This window comes from Camelus ferus, chromosome 9, assembly GCF_009834535.1.
Source record: "Camelus ferus isolate YT-003-E chromosome 9, BCGSAC_Cfer_1.0, whole genome shotgun sequence".
Lineage (NCBI taxonomy): Eukaryota > Metazoa > Chordata > Mammalia > Artiodactyla > Camelidae > Camelus > Camelus ferus.
The window spans coordinates 64,903,260-64,929,677 of record NC_045704.1 but is presented as its reverse complement, the minus strand read 5'-3'; the positions used below and the strand labels follow the sequence as shown (position 1 = coordinate 64,929,677).

General features: G+C 40.7%; 1 protein-coding gene across 4 annotated transcripts; it reads right to left on the bottom strand.

Annotated features, from left to right (window-relative positions):
- Positions 1–1,235: 1,235 nt before the first annotated feature.
- CDC7 (cell division cycle 7) lies at positions 1,236–25,913 on the bottom strand. 4 transcript variants are annotated; one of them, XM_032487075.1, is made up of 12 exons: positions 25,807–25,913; positions 24,956–25,150; positions 17,667–17,750; positions 16,103–16,238; positions 12,726–12,819; positions 12,498–12,640; positions 11,310–11,559; positions 10,599–10,694; positions 9,763–9,941; positions 8,869–8,951; positions 6,543–6,692; positions 1,236–3,000 (listed from the first exon to the last, which is right to left on the bottom strand). In XM_032487075.1, the coding sequence occupies exons 2-12, from the start codon at positions 25,068–25,070 to the stop codon at positions 2,597–2,599; spliced, it is 1,734 nt and encodes a 577-aa protein (XP_032342966.1). In that variant the 5' UTR covers positions 25,071–25,150; positions 25,807–25,913; the 3' UTR covers positions 1,236–2,596. The 4 variants fall into 4 exon arrangements, with proteins under 4 accessions (XP_032342966.1, XP_032342967.1, XP_014420045.2 ...); XM_032487076.1 differs by having other exon boundaries at positions 24,956–25,133; positions 25,807–25,893; XM_014564559.2 differs by lacking the exon at positions 25,807–25,913 and adding an exon at positions 25,240–25,798.
- Between the last annotated feature and the right edge of the window lie 505 nt (positions 25,914–26,418).

Genomic DNA, 26,418 nt, shown 5'->3' with positions numbered 1-26,418 from the left:
GGCCACAGTTTCTTAAGATAAATAACTTTTCGGTGACGCTGTAGGGCTGAAATTACATAAACAGCAAAATTACTAAGACCTAAGCCTACAAGTTTTGTGGGTTTCAAGATTTTATGCAATCAATATTCTGACATCTGTAACACCATTTTGTTCCTAAAATGCTGATGCCAGAAACTTGAGATTAATAACACCACTTGATGACTTTTGTTCAGATTTTGAAACAAACTAAGTTTAATTCTTTGGAATAACCATTCTTGAGCCACATTTTTATTTAGGTCATTAAGACAACTATAATCATCTCCTTATAAGGAAAAGTTTCATTTAAAATGCTAGCGCTGCAGCCTGTTTCAAAACCCAATACTGGCAGCTTCTTACGTTAACAGTTCTAAATGCCCAAGGCTTATTAAATGCAAACGCCGACAACAGCTTTATCTCAAGAGTGAGCAGTAAGAATTTTAAAAAGCTGACAATGAAAAATTGCTGAATATTCTGGGAACTTCCCTAATAATAGGAAACGGCATTAACTAGTTACCTTCTCAATCTTTCCCCAGGAATGACTATTCTGCCTAACATCTTTTAGGGAGACATCTGCCATTGTAGTGTTCAGAAGGCTGAAAAACCTGGAGAATATGCACATGCAAGCTCCTTGCTGATTTTTATCTAGGTAACACCTCAAATTGAGGCAACATTCTCTGGTGGGGCTGAAATTCCGAGAATTGATTTGTAACACTGGGTATCTTTGAAAACACTGGCTTTCTTTACCATCCCTCGCATATAATCAAATTCTACTCTAAAAGTTGAATAGTTCAACATTTCTATTCACAAGACATTAATGGCAAGTTGAAGCAACAGCCTGGAATACTAGACTCTCTTAATATGTCTTCTTACCTGCACTTTTGGTAAATTTTTCTTCCTGGTAATTTTCTGAGAATATGTTAACTTTGGACTGTGAGCCACATTAAAAACTTTTGTAGCTGAGTAAAGACTTCTTTTTAGATACTAAGATGGTTTATTGTTTACTGTTTGTGACAAATATCCTAGAAAAGAAGTCAATGAGTGCCTTTTCTACCTAAAAACGACATCTATCTTTCATATGTTTCTTGAGGCAGGTCAGTGTCTGTCAATCCTCCATCTGCTGAAGAGAGAGAATTCATCTGTCTCAGAAGGAAACACTCCTAGTGGTCAATGCTTTTTTTAAAAAAGGTATTTTTCAGATGAGTAGTCTGACATTGACATAAAAAATGTAAAAGGACAGCTTTATTAAACGTACAAATTCAAGGACATTCAAGTCTTTTTCTTAAAGATTACAGCATGAGAAGTCAACAGATCAATGATAATGGGGTGTGTGTGTGTGTGTGTGTGTGTGTATGAATAATACTTACAGATGGAGTAGAGATATAGTAACTTCAATGCTCAAAACAACAAAATGGATGTTACATGGCTCAGAGCTGTTTTAAACTCTACCATCACCAAGTGGGAAACCTCAGCCGACCCACACCCCCAGGCTCATTTCCCACAGGAAATCTGATCCGCTGTCACTGATGTACATCGTTCTGGAGCGTCCTAACACACAAACCTCTCTCAGGTCCTTTCTACTTTGCCTGCCTCCTTATTACTGTCCCTGCCTAACCAAGACCCCAGTGATCATCCTCTGCACAGGACCAACTCCGTCAAAACAGGACACAGATCTGAATGGCTCCAGGCGGAGCAGAAACTTCCAATAATATTCTCAATTCCGTGTTCTCTTTCCTTTTAGCAGCTACCAAATTATACCTAAGACAGTACAAAAAACCCCACACATATTTGGAGAAAAAGAAAAGCATTTTGGACTATCTATCTTCACCTTGGTCCTATGGCTTCTTATATCAACCAGTGAATATATTATTTTAATTTCCCAATTGCAAACACAGGCAATATTTAGCAAAGCACCCAGAAACCTTGTGGAAAGCACCATAAAATTTCCAAGGAGAATGTGTTACATGGGGGTAGACAAGGTAGAGATATCAAGAGAAACCATTAAGAAAGACATAGCAATTCACACAAAAACTGCTTTCACAAAATACTATTTTAAATTAATAAATTAAATTCAATTTTAAGCAATCCCTCTCCCAGTATCTCCTCATTGTTTTAGTGTTCATAAAAGGTGTAATATATGCGTCTAGAAGGAAAAATATCTTCTTCACCTACAGGATGGTTAGAGCACCAGCACCAGGCTGTTTCCCAGACGTGCACACAGCTCGGAGACACCAGTAAACGAAGTCTTCTGACTCACATAATTCCTATCACAACCCTTAATTTTAAGACTTAAACCTTGAAACCCCTATGTACTTTTTCTGCATGCGGCAGTCACAAGTAATTAGGGAAACTCAACACCCGACTCTGCTCAGGTAGATCTAACTCAAACGTCATTTTGTCAGTCCACAGAACTAGCCCATGCATTTTAAGTAATCTTAATCTGTATTTTAGAATCTGCAATGAAAGCAGATACTGAAATTTTAAAATAAACTATTTACTCTGTCCTGGTGTCTAATCAAGAATTTACGGCTGTAACAAACCTCACCTCACAATACACAACAGCAAACTTAAAGAACAATCATTAGCTCATATCTTTAAAAAATGGATGCAACAAAGCTTCTTCTGCTGTTATTCTTGAAGCTGGATTTAGATCTAGAAGTTTATCAAGCAGGTCGTAAGCTTCGTCAGGTACCTCATCCCAGCCTTCTACATTGGCGGTATGCTCATCAATGTGACCCCCACAGCCACTGCTGTCCCCAGTGCTGTCCCCTTTACACAGCGAGGTCCCCGAGAGCTGTGCTTGAGGTGTCTGCCCGAGCTGAGCAGCTCCGTGGCCAGTCTTCTCAGGGAAAGCTGGGTCATGGGAAGTGGGCCTTTGTGGACCACTTGTTAACTCAGAAGTGTTAGAGTGTATACCTCTGAGCTTCTCGCAGAGTCTTCTCAAGTCTTGTGCTGGAACTTCTTTGCTACACAGTATTGATTTGCCTAAAAGAGAAAAAATGTATGTTTTATACCATTTGAACATTTCAGAAGCCTCTCCCACGAGAAACATGCAAGTCTAGCCGTGTGCTTCGTGGATGTGTCTGCCCTGAACATGAGCGCGTGTCACACACCGCAAGCTGCGTTTCGCATCGCACAGCTGAAGTCAGACCGTACAGTGGGGGACGGTAAGGAGAAGGCAGTGGCTTGCAAGTTACCTGAAGGCCTCCCCGGACTCTGCCGGGCTCCAGTTCCCCACGCTCTTCACAAGGCTGCCGTTTCCAATCCCTCTCCCCTCCCCAAGCCTCCACGTGCCTTTGACGCGGTTCCTGTCTTTGGTCACAACACCCTGCACGCCCCGTGCCCAGAACACTCCTGCTTGCGTCACCACTCAGTTCCAGCAGGACCTCTGTGAGGCCAGGACGCTCTCAGAGGGCCGGTCATTTTAAGCTTCTGTCGTATCCTGTAAGACTTCTATCACTGTTTTTGCAGTCCTGTGCTGTAACTGATAAAATATGTCTGTCTCACCTACTAGGCTGTGAACTCCTTGCAGATGTGGGCTATCTTATCTTTCTGAATCCCTCAACCCTAGACCATGTCTAGTACATACCAGGCTCTCAGTTAATGCCTACTGGACCAGACAAAAAGGCATTATTTAACCTCTCAGGTCTTTGTTCAAATATCACACCCTCATGATGCTGTCCTTCGCCAGCCTACTCGACAGCTAAGCCCCCCTCACTCCCTCCCCACTTTCGGTTTCCCCAGTACCCGCCTGACAGTATGTGCATGTTCATTTTGGCTCTTCCATTAGAACTTAAGCTCTGAGAAAAGAGATGCAACGACAGCTGCTCTGCTGTATCCAGTACACATGAAGTCCCAGTAAAGGTTTCTGAATGAACTAATAAACCAACCGGATCTCCATTTTAAAAAATATGTCTTTGAAACAATTTCCCAAAAGAATGACCAGACATGGGCAAAAATAAGTCATGCACACGGAGAGCCAACAGTGCATTACTTTTGCCGTGTACTTCCTCATTGAACAGAATGGCTCCGAACAGTGAGCTGCACAGCATTTAGATTCCTTTCTGGGGAATGTGGATTGTTAACAAAGCAGTTACTCCAGCTCTGGATGACAGAACATTACTTTTATGTATTCTCATCTCTACTGGAGAGAGGTGTATTAAAATGGGAGAAAAAAAAAAAAAGGTCGTGGTGGTGGGTGGCAGGCAGCGAGGAGACAAAACAAATTACCTAAGACTAAGTTTGTGAGGGTACAATGTCAATCCTTTTTTACTTTTATTATTCCTATTCTCTCTAAAAAATTATAGCCAGAAAAGAATGGTCATATAGTTTTATTCCTTAATTTACAGGCTGCTCTGAAGTCAGATCACTATCATTATGCATTATAGCATCTCAAGCTATACAACGTGCCTGAATTAATTTTTTTACGTGTCCAGAGAGGGCTCATTATTCAGGGAAAATAATTTAAACTACTACACTCAATCAAAAATATTTTATTACAGACTACTGTGTCAGGCATTTGTTTTATTTCTTTATTTTTTTTGTAGGGGGAGGGAGGTACTTAGGTTTATTTATTTATTTATTTGTAGAGGCGGCACTGGGGATTGAACCCAGGACCTAGTGCACACTAAGCATGCGCTCTACCACTTGAGCTATACCCTCTCCCCAGGTATCTGTTTTAGCTCAAGGTCTTCTTCTGAATTTATCTGATGTAATTCAACAAGCACTTCAGGACAGGCTACAACGGGCCAGGTCTAGGGACTGAGGATGGGGGCAGGTTACACACAGCACACGAGAAGTGGAAGTACTCTTCTGGGAACCTCCAGTAAGGTTGCCCTTTGGGTCATCAAGGGCAACACTGCTGTCGCTGCTGAGTTCTGAGTCCTTTTGTATTCAGCCCAAAGTTACAGGAAGACTGGACTGAAATACAGCTGCCCCTTGAATACCAAGGGGGTTAGGGGTGCCAACCCCCCACGCAGCCAAAAATCTGCATGTAAGTTTACATAGTCTGTCCTCTGTATCTACAGTTCCAACCTGCGAACTCAACCAGTCCCGGACTACACAGTACTGCAAAAAGAGCTGCAAACAAGTGGACCTACGCAGTTCCAACCCGTGTTGTTCAAGGGTCAGCTGCAGCTACAAAAGTCACAGTGACGAAGCTAAGACAGCACTACTATAGCGTTACTTTTTTAGATGAGCGCAGACACGACAATGACAAGCCTCTAAAGCCCTTGCCTGCTGTCATGGCGCTCGCCCTGGAGTGACTGGAGCTCTCCAGCAAAATGCTCTGAGTTCTGGAGACACACTTTCTATTCATAGGCTTCTCATGAAGTTACTTAATAGCAGATGAAAGTTTTCTCAATCAGTTGAAAATAAACACACTCATGTAAGAAGGTAATTTTCAAGGTGTCAATCTTGCCTTCCTTCTCTGGCTCCATTCCCCACGTGTGTGTAATATTTCACCCTACTACCATGAGATAGAACTTTCTTACAACAGGCTCAAGAAAGGCACAAATTGTAGACCAACTCTGCTGCAGGAACACTTATTGGTAAGCATCTATTATGAAGCTCTCTTCACAACCACCGCTATCTTTTCCTGGCGGGTAGGACCATGGCATTGGTGCTGAAGCAAGGGACAATCATTTCTGCAGTGGTTTTTCCTCAGAAGTAGTTGTTGGTCAGAATCGCTTGTTTTTTTCAAACTAACAAGCCTCGACCCTTTCTATGTATCATATTTTTCTGAATCATATTTTCCAGGAAAAGATGGGGTGAGACAGGCATATGTATTACTTGAAGTTCCTCAGAAAATTCTCAAATGTGCCCCTAATTAAGCCCCACTGATTCTGGGGCTGGGCAAGACGCAGCCCAGCTACACTGGAGGTGGGTTGACAGAAATTCTGTCCCAAAAGAGTGTTTCATATTGTGTGGCAGCATGATGACTCAATCACATCCACCCACTCTGAGAAGTATTAACTACAGTTGTGCATGGAAAACAAGCACGAGCTGGGCATGAGTTCAAGCTGCTGGCCAAAGCAAGGCGAGGGAACTCCCAGGTGCCCCATGAAGCACACTGCAGAGCCCGGTTTTGAAGTACAAGAACTCGTGCAGTTAAGGAGATGACGTCTCATGTCCAGTAAGTGCTTACAATGCTATTCCATCAGTAAAGGTGTTCTGGTTCATTTCCCTTCTCAGGTGCTCTAACCCTAAGGGACCTGACACTAACACACACTCCATTACGTTCCCCACTGCAGTCCTCACGACACTGGATTATACTTAACTATTTACTTTTCAGGACAGACTACAATCATTAAAGGCAGGCCCAAGGACACTTGATGCTTAATAAATACACAGTAAACAAATTAAAACATAGTATGAAAAATATTTATGTAATAAAGTCAAACACAACTACAAGGAGTTAAGATTTTATTCCTTATTCTTTTGTTTCAGGTTGTAAAGCTGAACTTTAAAGTGATTTATAGGCAATAATAAAAGACATTTGTTTTGTTCTATAATGCAAACCTGCTTACCAAAAGCTTTAGCAGCCTGGATAGTTTCCCTGGACCCACGAATTGTCATGATCTGAGCCAAGGCGGTTAAATCATCACTTGCTTTATAAAATGGATATCGTCCACTAAGCAAAGAGAGGAATATGACACCTGCAGACCACATGTCAATTGCTGTAATGGAAAACAAACTTTAAAAAGAACTCCAATCTACAATTCTGTTTCTACATCAGTAGTTCTCAGCCTTCACTGCGCATTCAAATAATCCTGAGAGCCTTAAACGAAATTCTGATGCCCTGGCCCCAGCTCGTCAGAGGGTCTGATTTACTCTTCTGGAGTAGGGCTTGGGCATCAGTCTCTTTTTTAGTTCACATGTATGTACTGTTCCTTGTTTCTAAGAACAGATTAGAGCTTTAGATCTTTAAACTCACATAGTTATCAAAGGAATGAAGCCAACTACAAAATAAGAATCAACAGAATGCGGTAATCCAGTCATAAAGGACAGTCAGATGTGCTCACACACATTCAAGAAATCAATTATCTAACTTATAAATACAAGTAGTTCATTTGTGTCTGTCTTTCCCTTTTTTTTTTTTTTTTTTTAAGATTTGACATATAAGTGACATCATATGGCATTTTTCTTTCTCTTTTCCCGCCCACTTCACTTAGAATGACGCTCTCCAGGTCTATCCATGTTGCTGCAAATGAAATTATTTAAGTCTTTTTTAAAGTTCCTCAGGTGCTTTTAATGTAATTTCAGGTTTGAGAATCCCTGGTCTAACACCCTTAATGCAAAATACAATCTTTTCTTTCTTGAGTAACATGTTGATGAATTTAAAAGGATATTTCGTCACTAAGTAAATGCACATTTTATAACATCAAAATAAATCAAAAGTAGCTATGTAGGAAAAAATCTGATGCTCCTCAAGAGTTACAAACCATAGTGGCCAAAGTGCTTCATTTCTGTGAAAAGTACTGAACATGAGCAGCTCGTTTTCAGCCAGGTGCTAACTCTAACTTTTGCTGTGGAAACTTTAATCTCCAGAACTCTGGCAGTTAAGAGTAAAACCAGCTCAGCCTCATGTGAAGACACTCACAAAAAAAAAAGTTTAGGGACGCCTTCTCTCTTAATTGTTGAACTCCCAGTATCACCAAGTTATCTGCTCTCATCTCTTGGCCACCGCATCATCTGCCTTTCTTCATTCCCTGTGCACCTCTGCCTGCTCCTTCAATGTTTCCCCCAAGCCTTTGGGGCTGAGGTTCCCCAGAGTTCCAACTCCTTCCCTGTACACTCCCCTGATCGGCCCATCCACTTCACAGCTTCAACTACCATTTGCATAGTAATCATGACACTCAACTGTATTTGCAGCCCAGACTTCCCTGAGCTTCAGACTTACTTTTATTTTGTTGGATATCTCTGTTTGTCTCACAAATATCTCAAACCAATTATGCCCTCAATCATCCTTACCCTTCCCTGTACCCCAGTTACTTCTTTATTCTCCATCTTGGTTACTGGCACCCATTCAAGTCCCTCCAAGCTAGGAATCTGATAAACACCCTGATGCCTTTTGCCCACCACCTAACACCCAAATCCCACATCCAATTAGCCACCAAGCTCTGCCTTTGCAATTCTTCATTTTTCTGTTCATTCCTATGACTACTGCCCTCATTCAGGTGTTCATTATCTCTCACCTGGACCTGGTCCTCCCTGCACACCTGCCAGAATGACCCATCTAGAATACAACTATTACTACTTCTTTCTCTTGAATAACTTTCAAAAACCTACAGGAAACAGCCCAGGCCACATAACAAGTGTGATCTGATCCTGTCTACCTCTTTTCAGGCTTATTTCTCACCACCCCCTGATTTCCAGCAAACATTCCAGCAACACTAGTAAACTTCTACTGTTTCCTGTATGGCCATGCTGTTTCTAAGTCCCTCTGCTCGTGAGAACCCCCCCACTCCATTTACATTCCCTTCTCAGATGCTCCCTCTTCCACGAACTTCCTTCCATGAGCCCTTCAGATAAGAATATCCCTAAATCCTCTGTATGAAGTTTTATAACCACACACAACAGGTTATTATATAATTATTTGAGATTATATCCTGACTAGAGTGCAAGCAGATAGTTCTATCCCTTTTCTATATTATTAGCAAGCACGGAATAAACATACAACAACTGAATGCGCTTCTGTAAAGTCCACAATCCCAGTGAAGAGCAGGACTCAGCTCTTCAGCAAGATGTCCCTGGGTTCCTGCCCCATGGCAGCTCTTTCTAGGTACAGACACACCATCACACGCACCCGCAGCGACCAGTTTAGTCAGGTTCTGTACTTCCAGTGCAACATACCTGTAGTTTGATTGGGGCACTTTGTCAAGACCTCCGGCGCTCTGAATCCCGGTGTACCTGCCCTAGGCGCAACCTGCTGCCGTCTTATGATGGCAAAATAAGATTTTTCTAGTTATGTTAAAGTTTAATTATTTAAGACCAAAAAACAACATTTATCAATTTAGTTCACAGAAATTTCTACCTTGATACTTATATAAATGAAAGTTTTAAGCAAATGATATTTCAGTGATAAAAATCCTCTATATTTTGCTTCTGGAGATCCCTCCCCCAACACTAGTTCCCAAGGCCAACTCCAGAAAGGTTTTAAGTAGCTTCTAGGCATAAAAAGAGGTAGTAAATGATAAGAGGCATAACAGAAGAATAGAAGACGACAGGAACTCCGAGGTACAAAAATTCTCTTTGGAGTGATTATTAACTACTGATACTCTTGTTCACTTACACATGTGAGTTCATCAGGAAAGGCTCATGAAAGCTTATTAAAGTCCTGAAGGGAGGAAAGAAATTTATGTAGCAAAGAGCTGGAGGTGGGAGTGAGAGGAGCTCTATTATCTGACTCAGGTTACTCTACACAGGCAGGTAGAAAGAAATCAAGATTAAGCTAGCGAGTGAAACACGCAATTCTAAAGTTTCAAAAGAGTTATCCCTACCGCTACCAAAAGTATTTGCATGTAAAAAGCAAGTGTGTTTTCCAAAGAGCATGTGCACGTCAAGTGAAAAAACATGATGACAGCTGTCGTTTGCTCTTCAAGGTACCAACCCGCACTAGTGCCTGTGCAGTTCACAGAACTTCACTGTTTCCTTTCACTTAGATCAACTGCCCACCAAAATCAACGCAATTTCTCATCTGGTCTGGACACATGCTGGTGAATTTATAGCACCATCAAAACACATTACCTTGAAAGGCAAATACTGCAAACTCTATCTGTTGCATAACAGTCACAGGTCAGGCTAGCTGGACAAGAACTGGCAGCTTTCCTCATCTCACCACTACTCATAACTTTGGTAGAAACAGCCTTCTTTTTTGTTGCTAATTTTCTAGAGAGTAAATCCACAGTCTTTGACTGCTTCATAAGCTGTAAAAGAAAAGTCATAGTCTCTATTTTCATGTCATTTAACATGATGCCTCAAATGCCAGTGTGGCGAAAAGCAACAGGAGTCTTTTCAGGTTTTTGTGTTGAATAAACATACTAAAGTTTACTAATTAGTCCCAGTTTGGTGAATTTCTGAATTACACTTTGTTAGAACTCAGGTTCCTGAAACGCTACAAAGTATAAACAGTTACGTTCTAGTGCTAACTCCTTCCACAGCTGCAAACTGCACCCGCACATCAGCTGAAAGGGCACCACACGTCAGTTCAAAGCCACTTAACACTGATGGCACTTTTGTAACCTTTACGGACACCTTTACGCCATCAACTGTTGCAAATGCGCTAGCTGTTGGGGAGATCACATTCTAGCTCAGGAAAGTAAGAGCCTTAACGTCCTAAATGTTCCTTTAAAGAAACAGCAACAAGGTCAACTAATCAAAAATGATGAAAAATTCCACAAGAAAAGTTCAGAAAAAACTGGAGAAAATGAAAGTGTTGACAAGATGCTCAAAGCAGTAATATCTTCTGCCAAAGCAAAACTCTTTTAAAAACATACTGATAATAAAAGCTAATCTAGCCACTCCCTAAATTCTCTTCGGCGTACAACTGCCGGATGATTGCACTCTTAAGCTACGTTACTTACTTTCACTGCAGGGCTCTCATGTGAAATGGAGCTGTGTACATTGAAATTTCTTTCTCCAAAAACAGAGCGCTGGACAGAAGGGCCTACAGATCCCTCCTACAATACCAACAGAAACAAGGAAAATAAGGATTACATCGCTAACACTTCCTGCCAGCTGTACTCTGTTACAGTTTTGAAAGAGTTAAGCGACATAAAACAAAAACAGCTGCATCCAAGTCATTCTCAGGCACCAAAACAATTCTGTAAAAGGAGAAAACAGTCTAGACAGAACCCTTCACCCCATACAATGTTATCATAGTCCACAGATACATATATTACTAAAAAATTCCAAAACCACCTGCATGGATGTTACATTTTGCTGTGCAGCTAAAATGGAGACAGACACTTCAGAATTTCCCCCCTATAACTAATGCTTTCTTTTAAAAAGGATAATTAATATGAACTTTATAACATGCAGGGAAAATTTACTATTTTCCATTTTTGTTATATAATGCAGTTGTGATGACAAAGACATTATAAATCTACCAAGTAAATTTGTTTTGAAATTGTAAAACAATCCATTGTAAAGCTTAGTGTGGACACCAACTGAATATATTAACAAAAAAACATTTTTTTTAGTGGCAAGTATCATCCTAGAATTAGAACTCCCTCTGTTGGATGAAGTACACGTCTAAAACCACATTAGTATTTAAGAAATAAGAGAGGTAGAACCTTTCCATCTTTTCCTTGTTTAGTCTGAATCTGTGCATTTGTGTAGGGCCTTTTAACAGAACTTTTGGTGGTGGGCTGCTGGTCCAGCTCCTTAGGTGCTGCTGGGCCACTCGAAATTTTGTTTCCTGTGATTACGTAGGATTTATTTTGTGAACAACTCTCCTGTTGAGCTTCAGACTGGACAAGTTTGAGAAGCTCTATTTTCGTATCATGGGTTCCCTGGGCCAAACCAAAGTCTACCAAGGCATACCTATGAAACAAAAGCAAGCATTTTTACTTCTCCGTAACCTCTGTAACAATTAAAGCTTAGGTGACATCATAATCCTTTCAAACCGCACTCACACAGACACTGTGATTCTTCTGGGGATAAATTAAGGATTTATAATATTCTTGAAAAAAGAAAAGTAAGTTTGACAGACAAGACAAAGATTTAACAGCTAACTAGGATTGAAAATTAAGGGAAGACTTATCCCCCTCCACACACACAAATCTTTTCTCCTCTTCTTCCAATGGCCTGTGCTGACAAGGCAGACCAGGAAAGCCATATGTAAACATGTCTCTGCTCTCTGACGGTGCCAGAGATGGCATCACAGCAGATAATTTTTAATTAAACAAGTTTAAACGAAAAGTAAACTAAAAATCATGGTTTAAAGATCTGATTTAATTAAAGAAAAATTAAAAAGTCATGAGTGTAAAAGCCCAAGAAGTTATAGTTCTGTTCTTACTACACTCAATATGATCCACCGTACAAACAGCAATATTGAAGTTTTCAGTTTACAATGCCTCTGTGTACATAGTTAGCATAAACAATATACACAAAAGCAAAACAGAGCTCAAACAGGAAACTGGCTATCACGCAGTCCAATCCCCCCATTTACTAGAAAACGAAGCCCAGAGATAAACGTGTGAGGTAACAAAGCAGAAATAAACACCAAGCACCAAACCCCAGACCCTTCTAAGTCTCTCTTAGCTAAGTGCCATTTTCACTGAGCCATGGTGCATCTAATAATGTACGCTGTTTTACTAACACAGTTTTGTCTTCTCCTTAAGTGTATTTCCCTTCCCCACCTACAATGAAAATCTGAAATGGAAAAATATCTGTTGCAGTATGTTCTATGTCTAAGAGATGGACCCCATAGTACAAATTCCTTCAAGGGTAAATATTTTCCGGTAGTTTCCCATACTTACTTTTTCAGGTGCCTATTATATAAAAAATTGCTGGGCTTAACATCACGGTGAACAATACCAAACTGATGAATGCGTTTCAGAGCTCTGAACAGATTAAACATATATTCCCGTACTTCTTGAAAAGAAAGAGAATTCAGAATGTCCTAAAATAAAGTTATGAATAAGTTCATAAGATTGTTTTCAATGAAATATTTTGCTAATAAAAATTCAAGAAATATTAAAACCTACCAAAAAGGACTCATGCTCCAGATACGGCATAGCGATAACCACATGATCGTTTTTCCTAAAGCAGTATTTAACTCCCATGACATTGTCTTGCCCCCTAGTGGAAAAATGCACAATGAACTTTAGAGGAAAGGTCAAATGAAGTGAAACTTTATACTCAGTTTTTTAAAAAATGCTATTTTAGCAATGCATAAATGCTAGAAAACTAACTTAAAACCATCACCGTATAGAACAGTATACACATTTAACTGACTTATACAAAAAATAAAACTTTAAAAAAAAAGTACCAGTTATGAGGTTATAATTCAAAAATAAGATAATTAAGAGTTTTAATTGGGAAAGTGACCAAATGAGAAGGAAAAGGTAAGTAACAAAAATGAGTTAACAAGACTTAGCAGCAGATATGATGATAACAGTAATAGATAAATTAAATAATAACAGCTAACATTTATCGAGCATTCACTGCGTGCCAGGCTGAGCTAAGCACTTCACATCTATCAAAAAGTTCACCTCACCTTCCCAACAGCCCTCTGAGGGTGACGCTGTTATTTCCTCCCCACCTTTTTTCCAGATAAGGAAACTGAGGCACAGAGAGGTTAAGGAACTTCCCCAAGGTAACTGAACTAGTAAGTTGCCGAGCCAGGGTTTAAAACCAGACAGTTTGCTCCAGATCTGTGCTCTTAACCACTGGACTACGCTGCCTCACAGAAGACGAGGAAAACGGGGAAAACTGTATTTCCACGCTCCTGAGCCTGAGTGAGAAAACAGAACGCACACCAACAAATAGGTGGAGAAAGCAGGAAAAGAAGCATCAAGAACCAAAACCTCATCATTTTAATGCCATCTACCTACAAGAATGTATCTTAAGTGAGAAGTCAAGGGTAAGCCAGTGACAGTATTGTGGAGAAGTGATACCTAAAGCTGTGAAAACAAAGAGAAAAGCGAGCCTTGGGAAAGTCTCAAGCTGGGGGACAAGATAAGGAAGAAGGGGCAGAAAGCCCACATGGGGACGTCACCCAAGTGAGCAGTTTTGAAGGAAAGGGTGATCAGCATGCACGTCAAAGAGATAAGGACCGAGGAAAGGCTTTCAGTCTGGCCGAGAGGAGTGAACTGGCACAGAGGAATGAGCTCATTTTCAAAGAGCAGTTTAAGTGGAAAGGAAGAGACCAAACAGGGTTTAAGGAGGGAAAACAGGATACAGTGGAGGCAGAACATAAAGACAGTTTGCCTGAAACATCTGGTAAAGAAAAGAATAAAAACCAGTGTGGGAGCTAGAAAGGAAGCAAGACCCGGTAGACTTTTTTTCAGCACACATGCTTTTGAAGAACAAGGAAAGGAAAAGTGGTGGAGGGAGATATTTAAAGTGTGGACAAAGGAATAATCTTATTTAGGGACTAGAAGGTATGTAGTCATGCCATATAGAGGCCATCTCCCCTCTTGTCTTCTGTAATAAACAGAGGGGGGAAACAAAGAAATAGGCATGTTTGTTCAACAGATATTTAGTGGGCACTATTATTTGACAGATACTGTATCAAAGCATGGATGGTGAATTAAGATTAACAAGATTTCTGCCCTCATGGATTTTACTATCTAGTGGACATTATGAATAATAATCAACGTAATAAATAGTGGCAAATTATGATAAGGGTTTTAAAAGAGATAAAAAGGTGCTGTGACAATAGAAAACAGGAGAATCTAATTTAATTCAGAGCAGATCTCTTTGAAATGTTACCACTCTTGCTCAGAGCAGAAGGACGAGGAGTTCACATGCAAAGACGGGGAAGGGCCTTCCTGGATGGGAAAGCAGTACAGGCAGAGGCCCTGAGGTGACGAAGCCCTTGGGACAAATGTGAGCAAGAGAAACTGGAGCACCGTGAGTCCTCTTTCTGGAGCACAGGTGGAAACACTGGCATAAGATAAAGTTGGAGGCTTTTTCTTCAAAGAACACTGGGAACCCCCTGAAGAACTGTAAGTGGTGGAACTAACAGTATCCAATTTACACGACATACATATATATTTTTATATTTTAAAGATCACTCTGGTTGTTTTTTGACTATGAGATTAAAAGGGGAAGAAAAGCAGTAGGCCACTGTAGTAATCTAGGCTTGGACGAAGATAGTGGTTGAGAAGACAGAAAGATATGGATGAGTTTTTAGACTTATTTTGGAGGTAAAATTGCCAGGACTTGGTGATGGATGTGGACTAGGAGAGAAATGGAGAAACTGGGTTCGATTACTAGGTTTCTGGCTTGAGCAACGAGGCACATGGTGGTGCCCTTTGCTGCCATGGGTAGATGGAAACAGATTGTTGCAACAAGTATTTATAGGAGCAGGTGAAGGTGGATTAAAATTTAGTTTTTGGCTTATTAGGTTTGAGATGTTTATCAGGTACCCAACTGGAAATGTCAAATAGGCAGGTGGATTATACAAATCTGCAGTTAAGAGGTCTGAGGTTAGATATACACGTATGGGAATCATTACTACATATTTAAAGCCGTGTGGAAATACATGTCGTCACCTAAGGGAGTCTAGAGATAGCAACCCCCAGGATGAAGCACAGAGGAACTCCAACATTTAGGGGTCAGGTACAAGAGGGAGAATTGGCAAAGGATACTGAAAATAAAAGGCCAAATAAAGCAGGAAGAAATCAAGAAGCATGTGGCAGTACAGAAGTCAAGACAGAGGTTCAAATCAGTGACGTCAAACACTCCCAGGAGTCATGGGAACAGAAAAAGGAACGTGAACTGCCACAATGGAAGTCATGGGTGACTCTAAAGCAGTTTCAGTTTAGCACAGATGAGAGCAGCCACACTGCGTGCGTGTGGTAAAAGGGGGGTGTGGAAGTGAAAACTGTGTGCAGGTAATTTCTGAGAAATCTGGCTGTGAAGGGGAGCAAAGAAATGAGAGAGCAGCTGGAAGAGGGGCAGCAGTACAGGGAGGACAAGAGACATATCATGTCTCTGTGTTGACAGAACGACCTAGCACAGACACCAATGGGAAAGACACACCAGATGACTCTGCTGTTCGAAATGAAGTATGAGATGAAGCTGTCAGTACATGGGGAGATGTGAAATATGAGTTCCCCACATTAGAAAAAATATCTAGACCATGCAAGCCAAGGTTTATGATTTGGCAGGAAGAATAGAAAAAGAAGTGGTCAGAGAACAGGAAGCCAAGCTGAGCCTCAAGGGAAATCTACTCTAAAAATTAATATAAACCTAACTAGTCATTCCAAGATTAGAGGAAAAGTGCCCACAAATTGCAAACACCTGGCTGAAGAATATATTTAATCTACAGTCTCATCACCCTATTAGACATGTACTTAAAAGTCTTAAAAATTATATACAGCAGTTCAGTTAAAAACATCTTCCAATCACCTACCCAGCCACTGTCAGGCACTGAAGTTCAGCTGCAATTCTTACAGGATGACTTGTTGGAATTAAGTGTTTCAGAGCAATTTTCTCTTCAGATCCTACTTGTAATTGTGCTGTGGCCAAATAAACAGAGCTGAAAGTGCCTGTAAAACAATTTATTAGATTTTTTTAACATTTGGTTTTTAAAAATGAGACAATGCTAAAATAGTCCTTAAAAATTGTTTGAAACACATAAAAATATCATAATCATTAAAATTTTAATGACATTGAATACAAAAAGTAAACACATTTGTAAATACTAATTATTTCCAATTTTTAATAAATTCTTAACTGTCATCAGTTCTCTAGGGGGTATATTAATTCACCAAAGTTATACAGAAGTCTGTTTGACTGGGTTAGCATTAAATATTCCCATATGACCCATTCTAGTAGGTATTTTTCTACAATTTTGCTATTTGAATTGACTGAGACTTCGATACAGGTCTCCTAGAAGTAAAAATGATAATAGTCTTAGGGGAAAAGAAGACCTACAAAATTTTTTATTTTAAGAAGTTTTTTAAACTTTTAAATTTACCATGAAACTAAATAGAAAAAGTAAAAAGATTTTGTGGTCAATTAAACTTGAGAAATACTAAGTTAAAACAAATTGGGAGACTTCTTTACTACAAAACTTTCTAGACTTTAGTGTTCTGGAGTCCGTCGTAAGTAACCAAAACGGAGCTACGCGTGCTCTAGTTTCCAAACCCACTCAGCCTCTCGGAACACACTCCACCCTCCGCCCCCCGGGACCAGCTTCAGCTTGTTAGGAGGATACCAGTGTTTTCCAGAACAAAGGTTCTGCACACTAAGTCAGCGTGCAGAAAAAGGTAAGAAGAAAGAGATAAATGTTTGCCTCTTACATCCCAAATCATCACCTTCTAACCTCTCTTCCCTCACTGACCTACCCTTTTCTCATCTGACACTTTTCATTGTGAAAAGGAAGCAATGAAGCAAATAGAAGTTGTTTTTTTTTTAACTGTTAAGTTTTTAACAGCATAGCCACCAAGAAGTTCTATTATCTTTTATCTTCTCGTTCCCTTCACATCTGCCTGCCAAATTCACCCTTCAGTCAAATCAACATGACTGTCAGTCTCAATGGTATTGATGTAAACACTGACGTACCACTTTAACTCCATCATTTTGCCAACTTAGGTTTCAATGTACAAGTCTACCTAACTGTAATGGAAAAAGAGAAAAAAGATTTGGCTTTCCCTGATCAATTCCCCCCCTTTGAATTTTAAACTTTTCATTTTTATTAATTATCAATAATACATTATTAGTATATCAATACTTATAATGGCCTAAAATTTTAAAGGTTACAAAGGACTGTCCATTTTACAAATATTTATTTACTCTTTCATTCTTTCCAGGAGAAAAAAGAAAAGCTATTACCATAGTTAGTAATATAATCATGGTCTTATTTTAAAAGGGGTATTTTTTCCAATAAGAGATAATAATGAAAATCAAGGTTATACAAAGGAAAACAGGAGGAAAAAAGCTTATAAAGATAATGACCTATATCCCCAAATTACCTTCTCCAATTTTGTCCTTAATCTTAAACAGATTACCAAGCTGTGGCACAGCTTCATAAAGCTTCTCAATGTCTTTTTTAACACCTACCAAGGAAAAAAGAATTTAGTTACAATTAGTGAGAGTAAATTTTATATTTTCTTAGGTTAAAAAAAACTCAATAATTTCTAAAATGTAAGTAATTAAATTACAAATCAAATAGCTATAATGAACCTTAAAATCATAATACTAAAATCCCATCAAGTTGCTTTAACTCCCACACCTCTTGAACCAGCAGACAAAACTGAAACGTTCCAGAATCACTCACACCTAATTTCTACTACTCAGAAATTACATGCTAACAGATACACTGTCACTGCATAGAGGACAACGCACTGAAGAAGCTAAATTTTAAAAATAACTAAACAATTTGTGCTGTGATCACTAGATGGCATGACAAGGACACAAAGCAGTCTTCCTGAAAATATCTCCTTCCCCCAAAGATACAAAATCTTACAGGCCGGGACAGGTTTTATGTATTGAATATTCACAGTATACCCTAGAGAGAAGGTCTACTAAACATCTTAGGAATGTTAAAAAATATTCTTTAAAAATGGTCCCAATTTCTAGTAGTACCCTATATCCTGACAGCAGGATAAATCACTACTTTTAAATAAATATAAGCTCTGCACAAAAATGTACATGGTTAAAATACAGTCAATAATAAATACAAAATGTGATAAACTACTGGATACAAAAGAGAACTACATATTTGAGAGTCGTCAGATAAATGACCATAATAACACTCGGCATCATCGAATAGTTTAACACATTTTCAAAGCACTTTCTCATGTATTATCTTTTCAGATCTATATAACAGCATTGTGATACTGGGAGAAAGGAAATAACTATCCTGATCCTTCAGGTACAGAAACCATACTCAGAGAAGTTAAATCACTTGCCCAATTTCAGAGGTACTGCTGGTAAGTCTATAGATTCACTCATTTAACAAACACTCTTTTTAAAAACGCCCAGCAATTTGCACACTGGAAAACAAATGAACCAAGTTGATGAAGTCTCCGTGCTCCCTAGGAGCTTAGTCTAGTGGAAGAGACATGTTAAAAGCTCACTTTTAGTACAAGATTTCAACTGTAATAACAGAGGAATGCATATATTACTAGGTAGAAAGGGAATAAACACTGCTGAAGGTGCCAGGAAGCCTCAGGTGACAGTTAACCTGTGTTCTGAAGCATTTGCCAAGTAGACAAAGTGCAAGAAGGCATTTTAGGAAGGAACTACTAAGTACGGAAAGACAAGGAAAAGGAAAAGGAAAAAGGCATGGATTATTGTGCAGGAGGGGAGAGTCAGAGAGAATGAAATTCAACGTGGGAGGAAGGAAAGGCAGAGAATGCAAATGAAAGCCATGGAAAGTTTTTAAGCAGGAAGATGACAAGTGGAGGGTGAATTTCAGGAGGAGAACATTAAGAGGAGGAGACCAAATGAGAGGCCAAGAAGACCTAATCCAGTAGTTCTCCCACTTTATCACCCCATCGAAGGAGATGGGAAAACCCCAAATTCCCTCACCTTTTCATCTACGCTGCCCGTGAACTGGAGAAGCTTCATGAATTTCAATATGAGAGGCAATATAACACTAATTATGTGTACCAGTTTTGGAGATGAGAAGCCTAAGTTAAAATCCTGGATCCACTATTACCCAGCTGGTGTGACCTTGAGCACACAGCTTGTCTCTGTGAGCCTCAGTTTCCCCATCTGTAGAAAAGGGGGTAATAACAGTACCCATGCTGCTGAAATACTGTGACTATTAAATGAAATAATATGCCAAACACTACGGCAGCTTTTAACACAATGCCTGACACATGGTAAATACTAAATGACAGTGGTGATTCTTACTGTTGTAGCTACTATTATTAACTTTATTTCTCAGGGCTTTTGCTCTTACTATTATTCCCTCTGCTTGAAATCCTCTTCCTTTACAACTTCGTACCGCTTCCTACGTCTCAGTTACCTCTGACATCCTACTTAAGTCAGCACTTCTCCCGTTACCCACGTTACCCTGTTTACTGTCTTTAGAGTACTTATCCAATGTAAAATTATCCTGGTTATTTATTTGTTTGCTGCCTGCCTCCGCCCACTGGAATGTAAGTTCCACCAGCACAGGCTCCCGCCTATGTAATTCACCACAATGTGCTCAGGTCTTAGAACAGGGCCTGGCACGTTTGTTGAACGAATGAATGATTACTATCATTATGGGCATTCAGAAATAGCTGTAGAAAAACAGCAAAAGTTCAGAAGTTACAACAGAATGAAGCCAAAGACAACAGCAATCACCTCACCATAACCTACCACACCACCTCACTCTAAAACCAAAACCAAGGCCTGGGGGAAAAGTTGGCTTTCTAGCAGTCATAGTTGTCACAGTCAATTACAACCTTCCTAATGAGTGTCAAGACCAACAAGCTTCAAATTCCAGTGTCAGAGAAAAGACATCATAAATGGTCACTAACACGGTATGTCCAATCTGCTACTATATTTCTCTGACTCTAAGAAACAATTTTAACAACTGTGAAATTGGGATGCAACTTACAACTGTTGTTGGCTAGCATTAAAACTTACACAATAGGTCTCAATGACTTGAAGAAAATTCAAGAAATCACAGAGGAGCATTCACATTTAACCCTTAAGAGCTAAGTGGCTGTAGGGAGGAACAGCAGAGGTGGTGAGGTAGAAATCAAATGTAGGCCAGCTCCACAAAATTGGGCTCTTCTTAAGAACCCATTAACAATGGCTTTTTTAAAAAAATGAATTCTTCAAAGAAATTCTGCATCACTAATGTATGTGAACAATATCGTGAGGAAAAAGGGTACCAGTGAGTCTGAGCACAAAAAGATTCAGAAGAGACAGTTCTGAAATGGTTTTCTTTTCACGTATGTCCCAGAGATATACAATTACTTGTGTAACTAGGTCTAAAAGAACTCTTCCAAGAAGTATAAAAAATTCCATGTGATAAGAAAGCATTGTGTGATACTGCAACTGGCATCATTTCTGAGCAGTACATGAAATCACGGTGTGTCTTACAATCCATGGTGTTTAGGTCCAACGAAACACTTTAAGAACTATTTGTAGTCTTTTTATTACTAAATGTTTTGAAGTGCTGGTGTGCGTGTTTTGTTGTGTATGTGATTAATAACATCGAAAACTTTGTAGCAGGATGATACAGAGTTGTCCTGTCTACCAGTTTCATGTGACTATTTAAATTTAAATTAATTAAAGTTAAACAAAAATAAAAATTAACTTCCTCAGTCACACTAGCCACATGTGATAACATACAAACACCTGTTATTGCAGAAAGTTCCATCAGACAGTGCTGGTTATTAAAAAAAATAAATAAAGCTTGGAATCTAAAGAGTCTGGATTCAACTCCTATCACTAAACCACATTAGAGTTCAGTTTCTTAAGCTGTAAAACAAAGGAGTTGGATTAGACGAACTTTACCTCCCAACCACAATATTCTATGGTTTTCCTACGAGTCCCATACTTTGGAACTTCCCTTAGCATAAGCATGAGCTGGCATTAATTTCGGAGATGCTAGTTAGCTGTTCAAAATCACTAGAAGAAAAAATATGTAGTAAGAAAATACTGTAATGCACAAGCCATGTGAATGACCATGTAAGCCCAAGGTGCTCCCACACCACAACTCACTATGTGCTCACAACCTTGCTGAGTTACAAAAGTCCAGCTTCGTTTACATTAAGGTTTCCTGTCACTGGAGAACAACTTGGATGTCTCTGAACAACAGAGAACTTCCTGACAACCAATGTGAATGAAAACCCCACAAATTCTGAAGTGGGAGATAAGAGCAGACAGGAGAAAAAGCACTCATGTTAAAAGTTAGAAAATACTGCTAAAGGCAGAGACCAATGAATATATACATTGAGGACTGGGGAAAGACCCTGGAAAGTCCACAAATTAAAATACTGTTTAAATGCCCGTATTTCATACATGCAGGTCTAGGGTTCTGTTTTGCAATTTTAAGCAAATTTTTTTCGCTGCTCCACACTATATCCAAGCTGGCTATAGCAAGAGCCTCCTTAACTAGAGTCCCCGCTTTCACCCTCGATGACCTATAATCTATCTGTAACAGCAGCCAGAGCAATCCTGTTAAAGCTAAGACACCATATCACTATTTTGCAAAAAACCACTAATAGTTTCACTTCTTGCTCCACACAAAAGTCAAAGAATTACCTCCTTTCCTCACCTGTCTTTGACTTCACTCCCTTCACATGAGCTCCTAGCGATTTCTGAACGCCAGGCGCACTCCATGCATAGGGCCTTCGCACGTGCTGTTTCCCCTGCCTGGAATGCTCTTCCCCAGACATGTGCAGAGCTCACTCCTTCACCACCTTCCAGTCTTAGTTCAAATGTTACCACACTGAGGCCTTCTCTGACCAACTACACTTACCAAAATCACAATTCCCTCCCCCAGTACTTCCTACCTCCCCTTCCCATCTACATTTTCTTCACAGCACTAATCACTTTTAAACATACTATTTACTTGTTTTGTTTATTTTCTGTCGCTATCCATTAGATTGAGGGTACTGATTTTTGTGTTTTATGAACTGATTCACTCCTCGCATCTGGAAAGGTACTTGCACATAACAGACGTTTAAGAAATATTCGTAATATAAAAGAAATGTTTTCAATTATTTACCATGGAGTAGAACTCACACTCATGGAAAATACATCATGCTTATTCCAGGGCCGCGTGTACTGCCTAAAATAATGCCTCCTGTAACTAGGGAGATCATATAATTTAGCCCAAACTGGAACACTCTTGAGAATGAAAGGGGGTACTAATAATTACACTGTGAAAACAGGCACAAACTGGGTCTGTCTCAGGCAAACCAGGAAGTTACCTGTAATCCATTTTAGAAGTGTGGGCTCAGAGTACCCACATAACACACCAAAAGCAAGCCTTCCAGTACAGTTCAACAGTGTACATACAGTTCATACTTCATTCTTTCACCAAAGATATCTTTATAACATACTAAACTTGGCATATGGTAGACACTTTATAAAAACGCTTGCTGAAAGAATGAAGTAAACGCTTGATCTAATACTATACCAGGTACTTGGTTCACGGCAGCATTTTTCTTAATAGGAAAAAATGGAAAACAAAAGGTTCAACAAGCAAAGACAATTAAATGAATCACAGCACACCGCACAATGGGACATCGGCAGCCCAGCTACAGAGCACTTGATCACTCTAAGAACGGTCAAGGTGTATGCTGCTAAGGGAAAAGTGGGGCTCAGACGTGAGTTGGTTATGATCCCAACTTAACGTATCTCTGCACTCACTGGAAGAGTACAGGGATATAACAAAATGCCAACAGTGACAATAACTGGATATTTTCAATAAGCATGTGTAATTTTTATCAGAAAAAAAGTTAAAAAGCTCACAAACGTCCTAATAGAAAGAGCCATTGTATGCACCCATTATACTAAGAATTTTACTTTATGCAAGAGCATTAAATCATTCATTCAAATATTTTCAAACACCTACTATGCACTGGACACTGTTAGCCTCTGGGGACACAAAGATATACAAGAAGTCCCACCGTTCAGAAGTTATTCCATCAAGGAAAAGTCAATCTCATTAGATCATGAGACAGTTATATGTCTGGACTTTATCGACTTAACCCCTTATTGAAGTTATATTTTGATATAAACTCAGCTTTTATTAAGGGTCGAATAAAAACCATATGAATAGAACTTCAGCATGTTTTATAAATTATCAAAGGTATTGTTTACAATGTTCAATGTTCTGTTACATAAAAGCCACAAAACTTTAGAAATCTGGAATAAAATTCACCCCACTTTTCGGAAGAGTTTTAGAATAGTTGCTTTTATCCGAACACAATCCTAAGGACAAGTCAGATTCATTTATTCGTACACTCTGCCTAATGCACAACATACATCAGGAGTTACACAACATACTGCCTTTAAGGAGCCTGCAGTATAACTGAAGAGACAAGACACACAGAGTACTAAATAATACCAGAAGAATAATACAGTGACTGTCATTGTATTATGACATAAGGAAAAGGTGACCTGTGAAAAGCAGACAATTGCAAGAAAAATGGAAGGGAAGAGGGACAGCAACCATGAAACTGGATGAAAGTGGCATTTTAAGATTATTCTAGTGGCAGTGTACTAAATGAACTGGAGAATGAAAAGGAAGTGAAAGCAGGCAGTTTGAGTAAGAAACTTCATTGTAACTCAGGAGCAAAGTGTGAGGCAATGAATTAATGTGAAAGTGGGAACAGGAAGAGGCAACATCACACACATTACAAAGAAGTAAGCTGGGTGACTGGACGTGGAGGGCAAATACAAAGCATAAACCATGCATAACTCTAAAGTTTTAAGCATAGGTAACTGGAATAGTGGCTTTCACCAAATAAGGACATCAGGAAGGGTACTCATTTTAACACCAAAATGAGTGCAGCTTTAGTCATATTTTTCCAGGGTGACGTTAAAATCTATTTTGTAGTGTGTAAGTAGATTATCATGGATGAAAGGTCAAAATTTATATTTTGAACAAGTACTAAATATACTTAAGGCAAAGACAGAAAAGAAGATTTAGCTACATATACATTTTGTGAAAAACAGCAACAACAATCAATTGGAACTCCTATTTAACCAATATTTATGAAATTCCTACCACGTCCCAGGCATTGTAGTAGACCAGGAATGAGGGTGCACATCACAGTGTACAAGGTCAGGCACTGTTTGACCGTCTCCTTCCCATTTCAAGTCTGGGTAAGGGTCAAACACCACTTCATGATGTGCACTGAGATACAGTTCCTTACAACTGCTACAGACATTTCATTCACTTCTGTCAGTGAAGTCTGCTTTTAAATACGTAAGTGAAAACCCCTCCGCTGAGGATTTCTTAATTCAAGCTTTCTGCAATATGATGAGTAGAAACAAGAACACAGGTCTAGGAGAAGGGAAATGCCAGTTTGAGTATCAAGAAATTTTGTGTTCTCAGATAACAACTAATATTTACACTTCAGCAACTTCATCTGTAAAATGACATGGTTGGACTACGATCCCCCTTCTGAAATGCAATCTAATCCTATATCGAGATCTTAGGAAGCTTAAGTGGTTTGTAAAACGCTCCTGTATAAACATATAACTCACCTGAAGATTCAGGAAGTGGGCTTTGTTTTTTTTTTTTAATAATCGAAATGACAGAATTGTTGCCTGTATACCTTTGGAAACAAACACATACCTTGTAGTTTAAAATTCTGCTCATGTTTTTTTAACGAGCCATCCGCCTGAAACCAGCCACGCAGGGGAGAAAAAGCCACTGGTTCATCCATCTGAATCCCCAAAGAAGGCTCCATCACAAAGCAAGTGGGGTGCAAAATGTCAGCTATGGGGTCATGCCCACAGGGGGAGCGAAGCAGCTGTGAAAATCACAACACTGGAGACGATGAGAGGTTTGAGTCACTCAGTTAACTAAGTGCTCAGAAATGCTACTGTCCCCGAAGGGGCAAACATTTAAAAACGCACCGTATGTCCAAATCCCCAGAGGAAGGAAAACAGCCATTTCTAAGGATTCCCTTGGCTCCACTTCCACCTCCCAGAGACTCCGGCAGGGCCGACGGGAACGCGCCAGGCGGGGGGCCTCCCGAGCCGGCGGCGGGGGGGACCGCGGGGAGGAGGCAGGGCACCCGGGGAGCCGGGGACAGCGGACCGGGGCGGGGGCCTCAGTCGGGAGGGCGAGGAGGAAGTCGGCTGACTAGTGAAAGGGGGCGTCGGGCGGCTCATCCAGGGCCCATGCGAGCCGGCAAGAGCTGTACGACACTGGCCGCGAGCCCCGGGCGGAAGCGGAGGGGAATCAATGGCTCTCTCCGGCAGCGCCGGCCGCGAGCCCCGCGGGGCAGGTCCTGCCTCCCTCAGAGCCGAGAGCGCGCGGGGCGCTTAGCGCGCAGGCGCACGACTTTCCCGCCCCGGGGCAAAGGGACCCGGGGTGCGGGGGGAGGAGGACTGCGCGGCGACCAGACCGAAGTCACCATCCAGAATTCGTTTCTAGTCCCTCACAACCCCGCGCCATGGGACAAACCGTCGGAAACTCACGGTTTAAAGGAATAAGACTTCTACGGCTCCCCAGATGTCCGGGTCACCGCCGCCAGAAGCTCCCGCCTAGCGAGTCGGCCAAACGCGCCTGCGCGGCGCTTCCCGCCTCGCCGCTTCGACTTGCGCATGCGCACTGCCGGGCCCCGGGCGGCGCGGAGCGCGCTTCCCGGCGCTTGCGCGAGGTGGCGGGCTTCCTCCCCGAGGCCCTGCTGACTGGAAGGGCGGTCGCAGGTGTAAAGCCCGAGAACGATCTTTTACCAGAAATGGAGTGAACCGTGTGGCTAAGGATCCAACAGTATTTTCAGGAAAGAGGATAATTCAGAGAAGTCTCAGATACTGAAATCCCAGCCCATCCCGACGCGCAGTGACCAGAGATACTGGGCACTCACTCCGGGCAAGCCGTTCACTTTGACCCCCGCTTTTAGTTCTTTTAGTTGAGTGCCCTCCGTACCCGTTGGAAACAAACACAAGAAGGCAGTCGCTCGTCGTTCATGGCTGTGTTTGAAGGAACGAGACCAGTGGCAGCCAGTCCGCCGGCCTCGGCACACGCGGCACGACCCGTGGCCCCGGGCGGGCCTCCGGCGTGAACCCGCGGGAAAGGAGCGCCTTCCC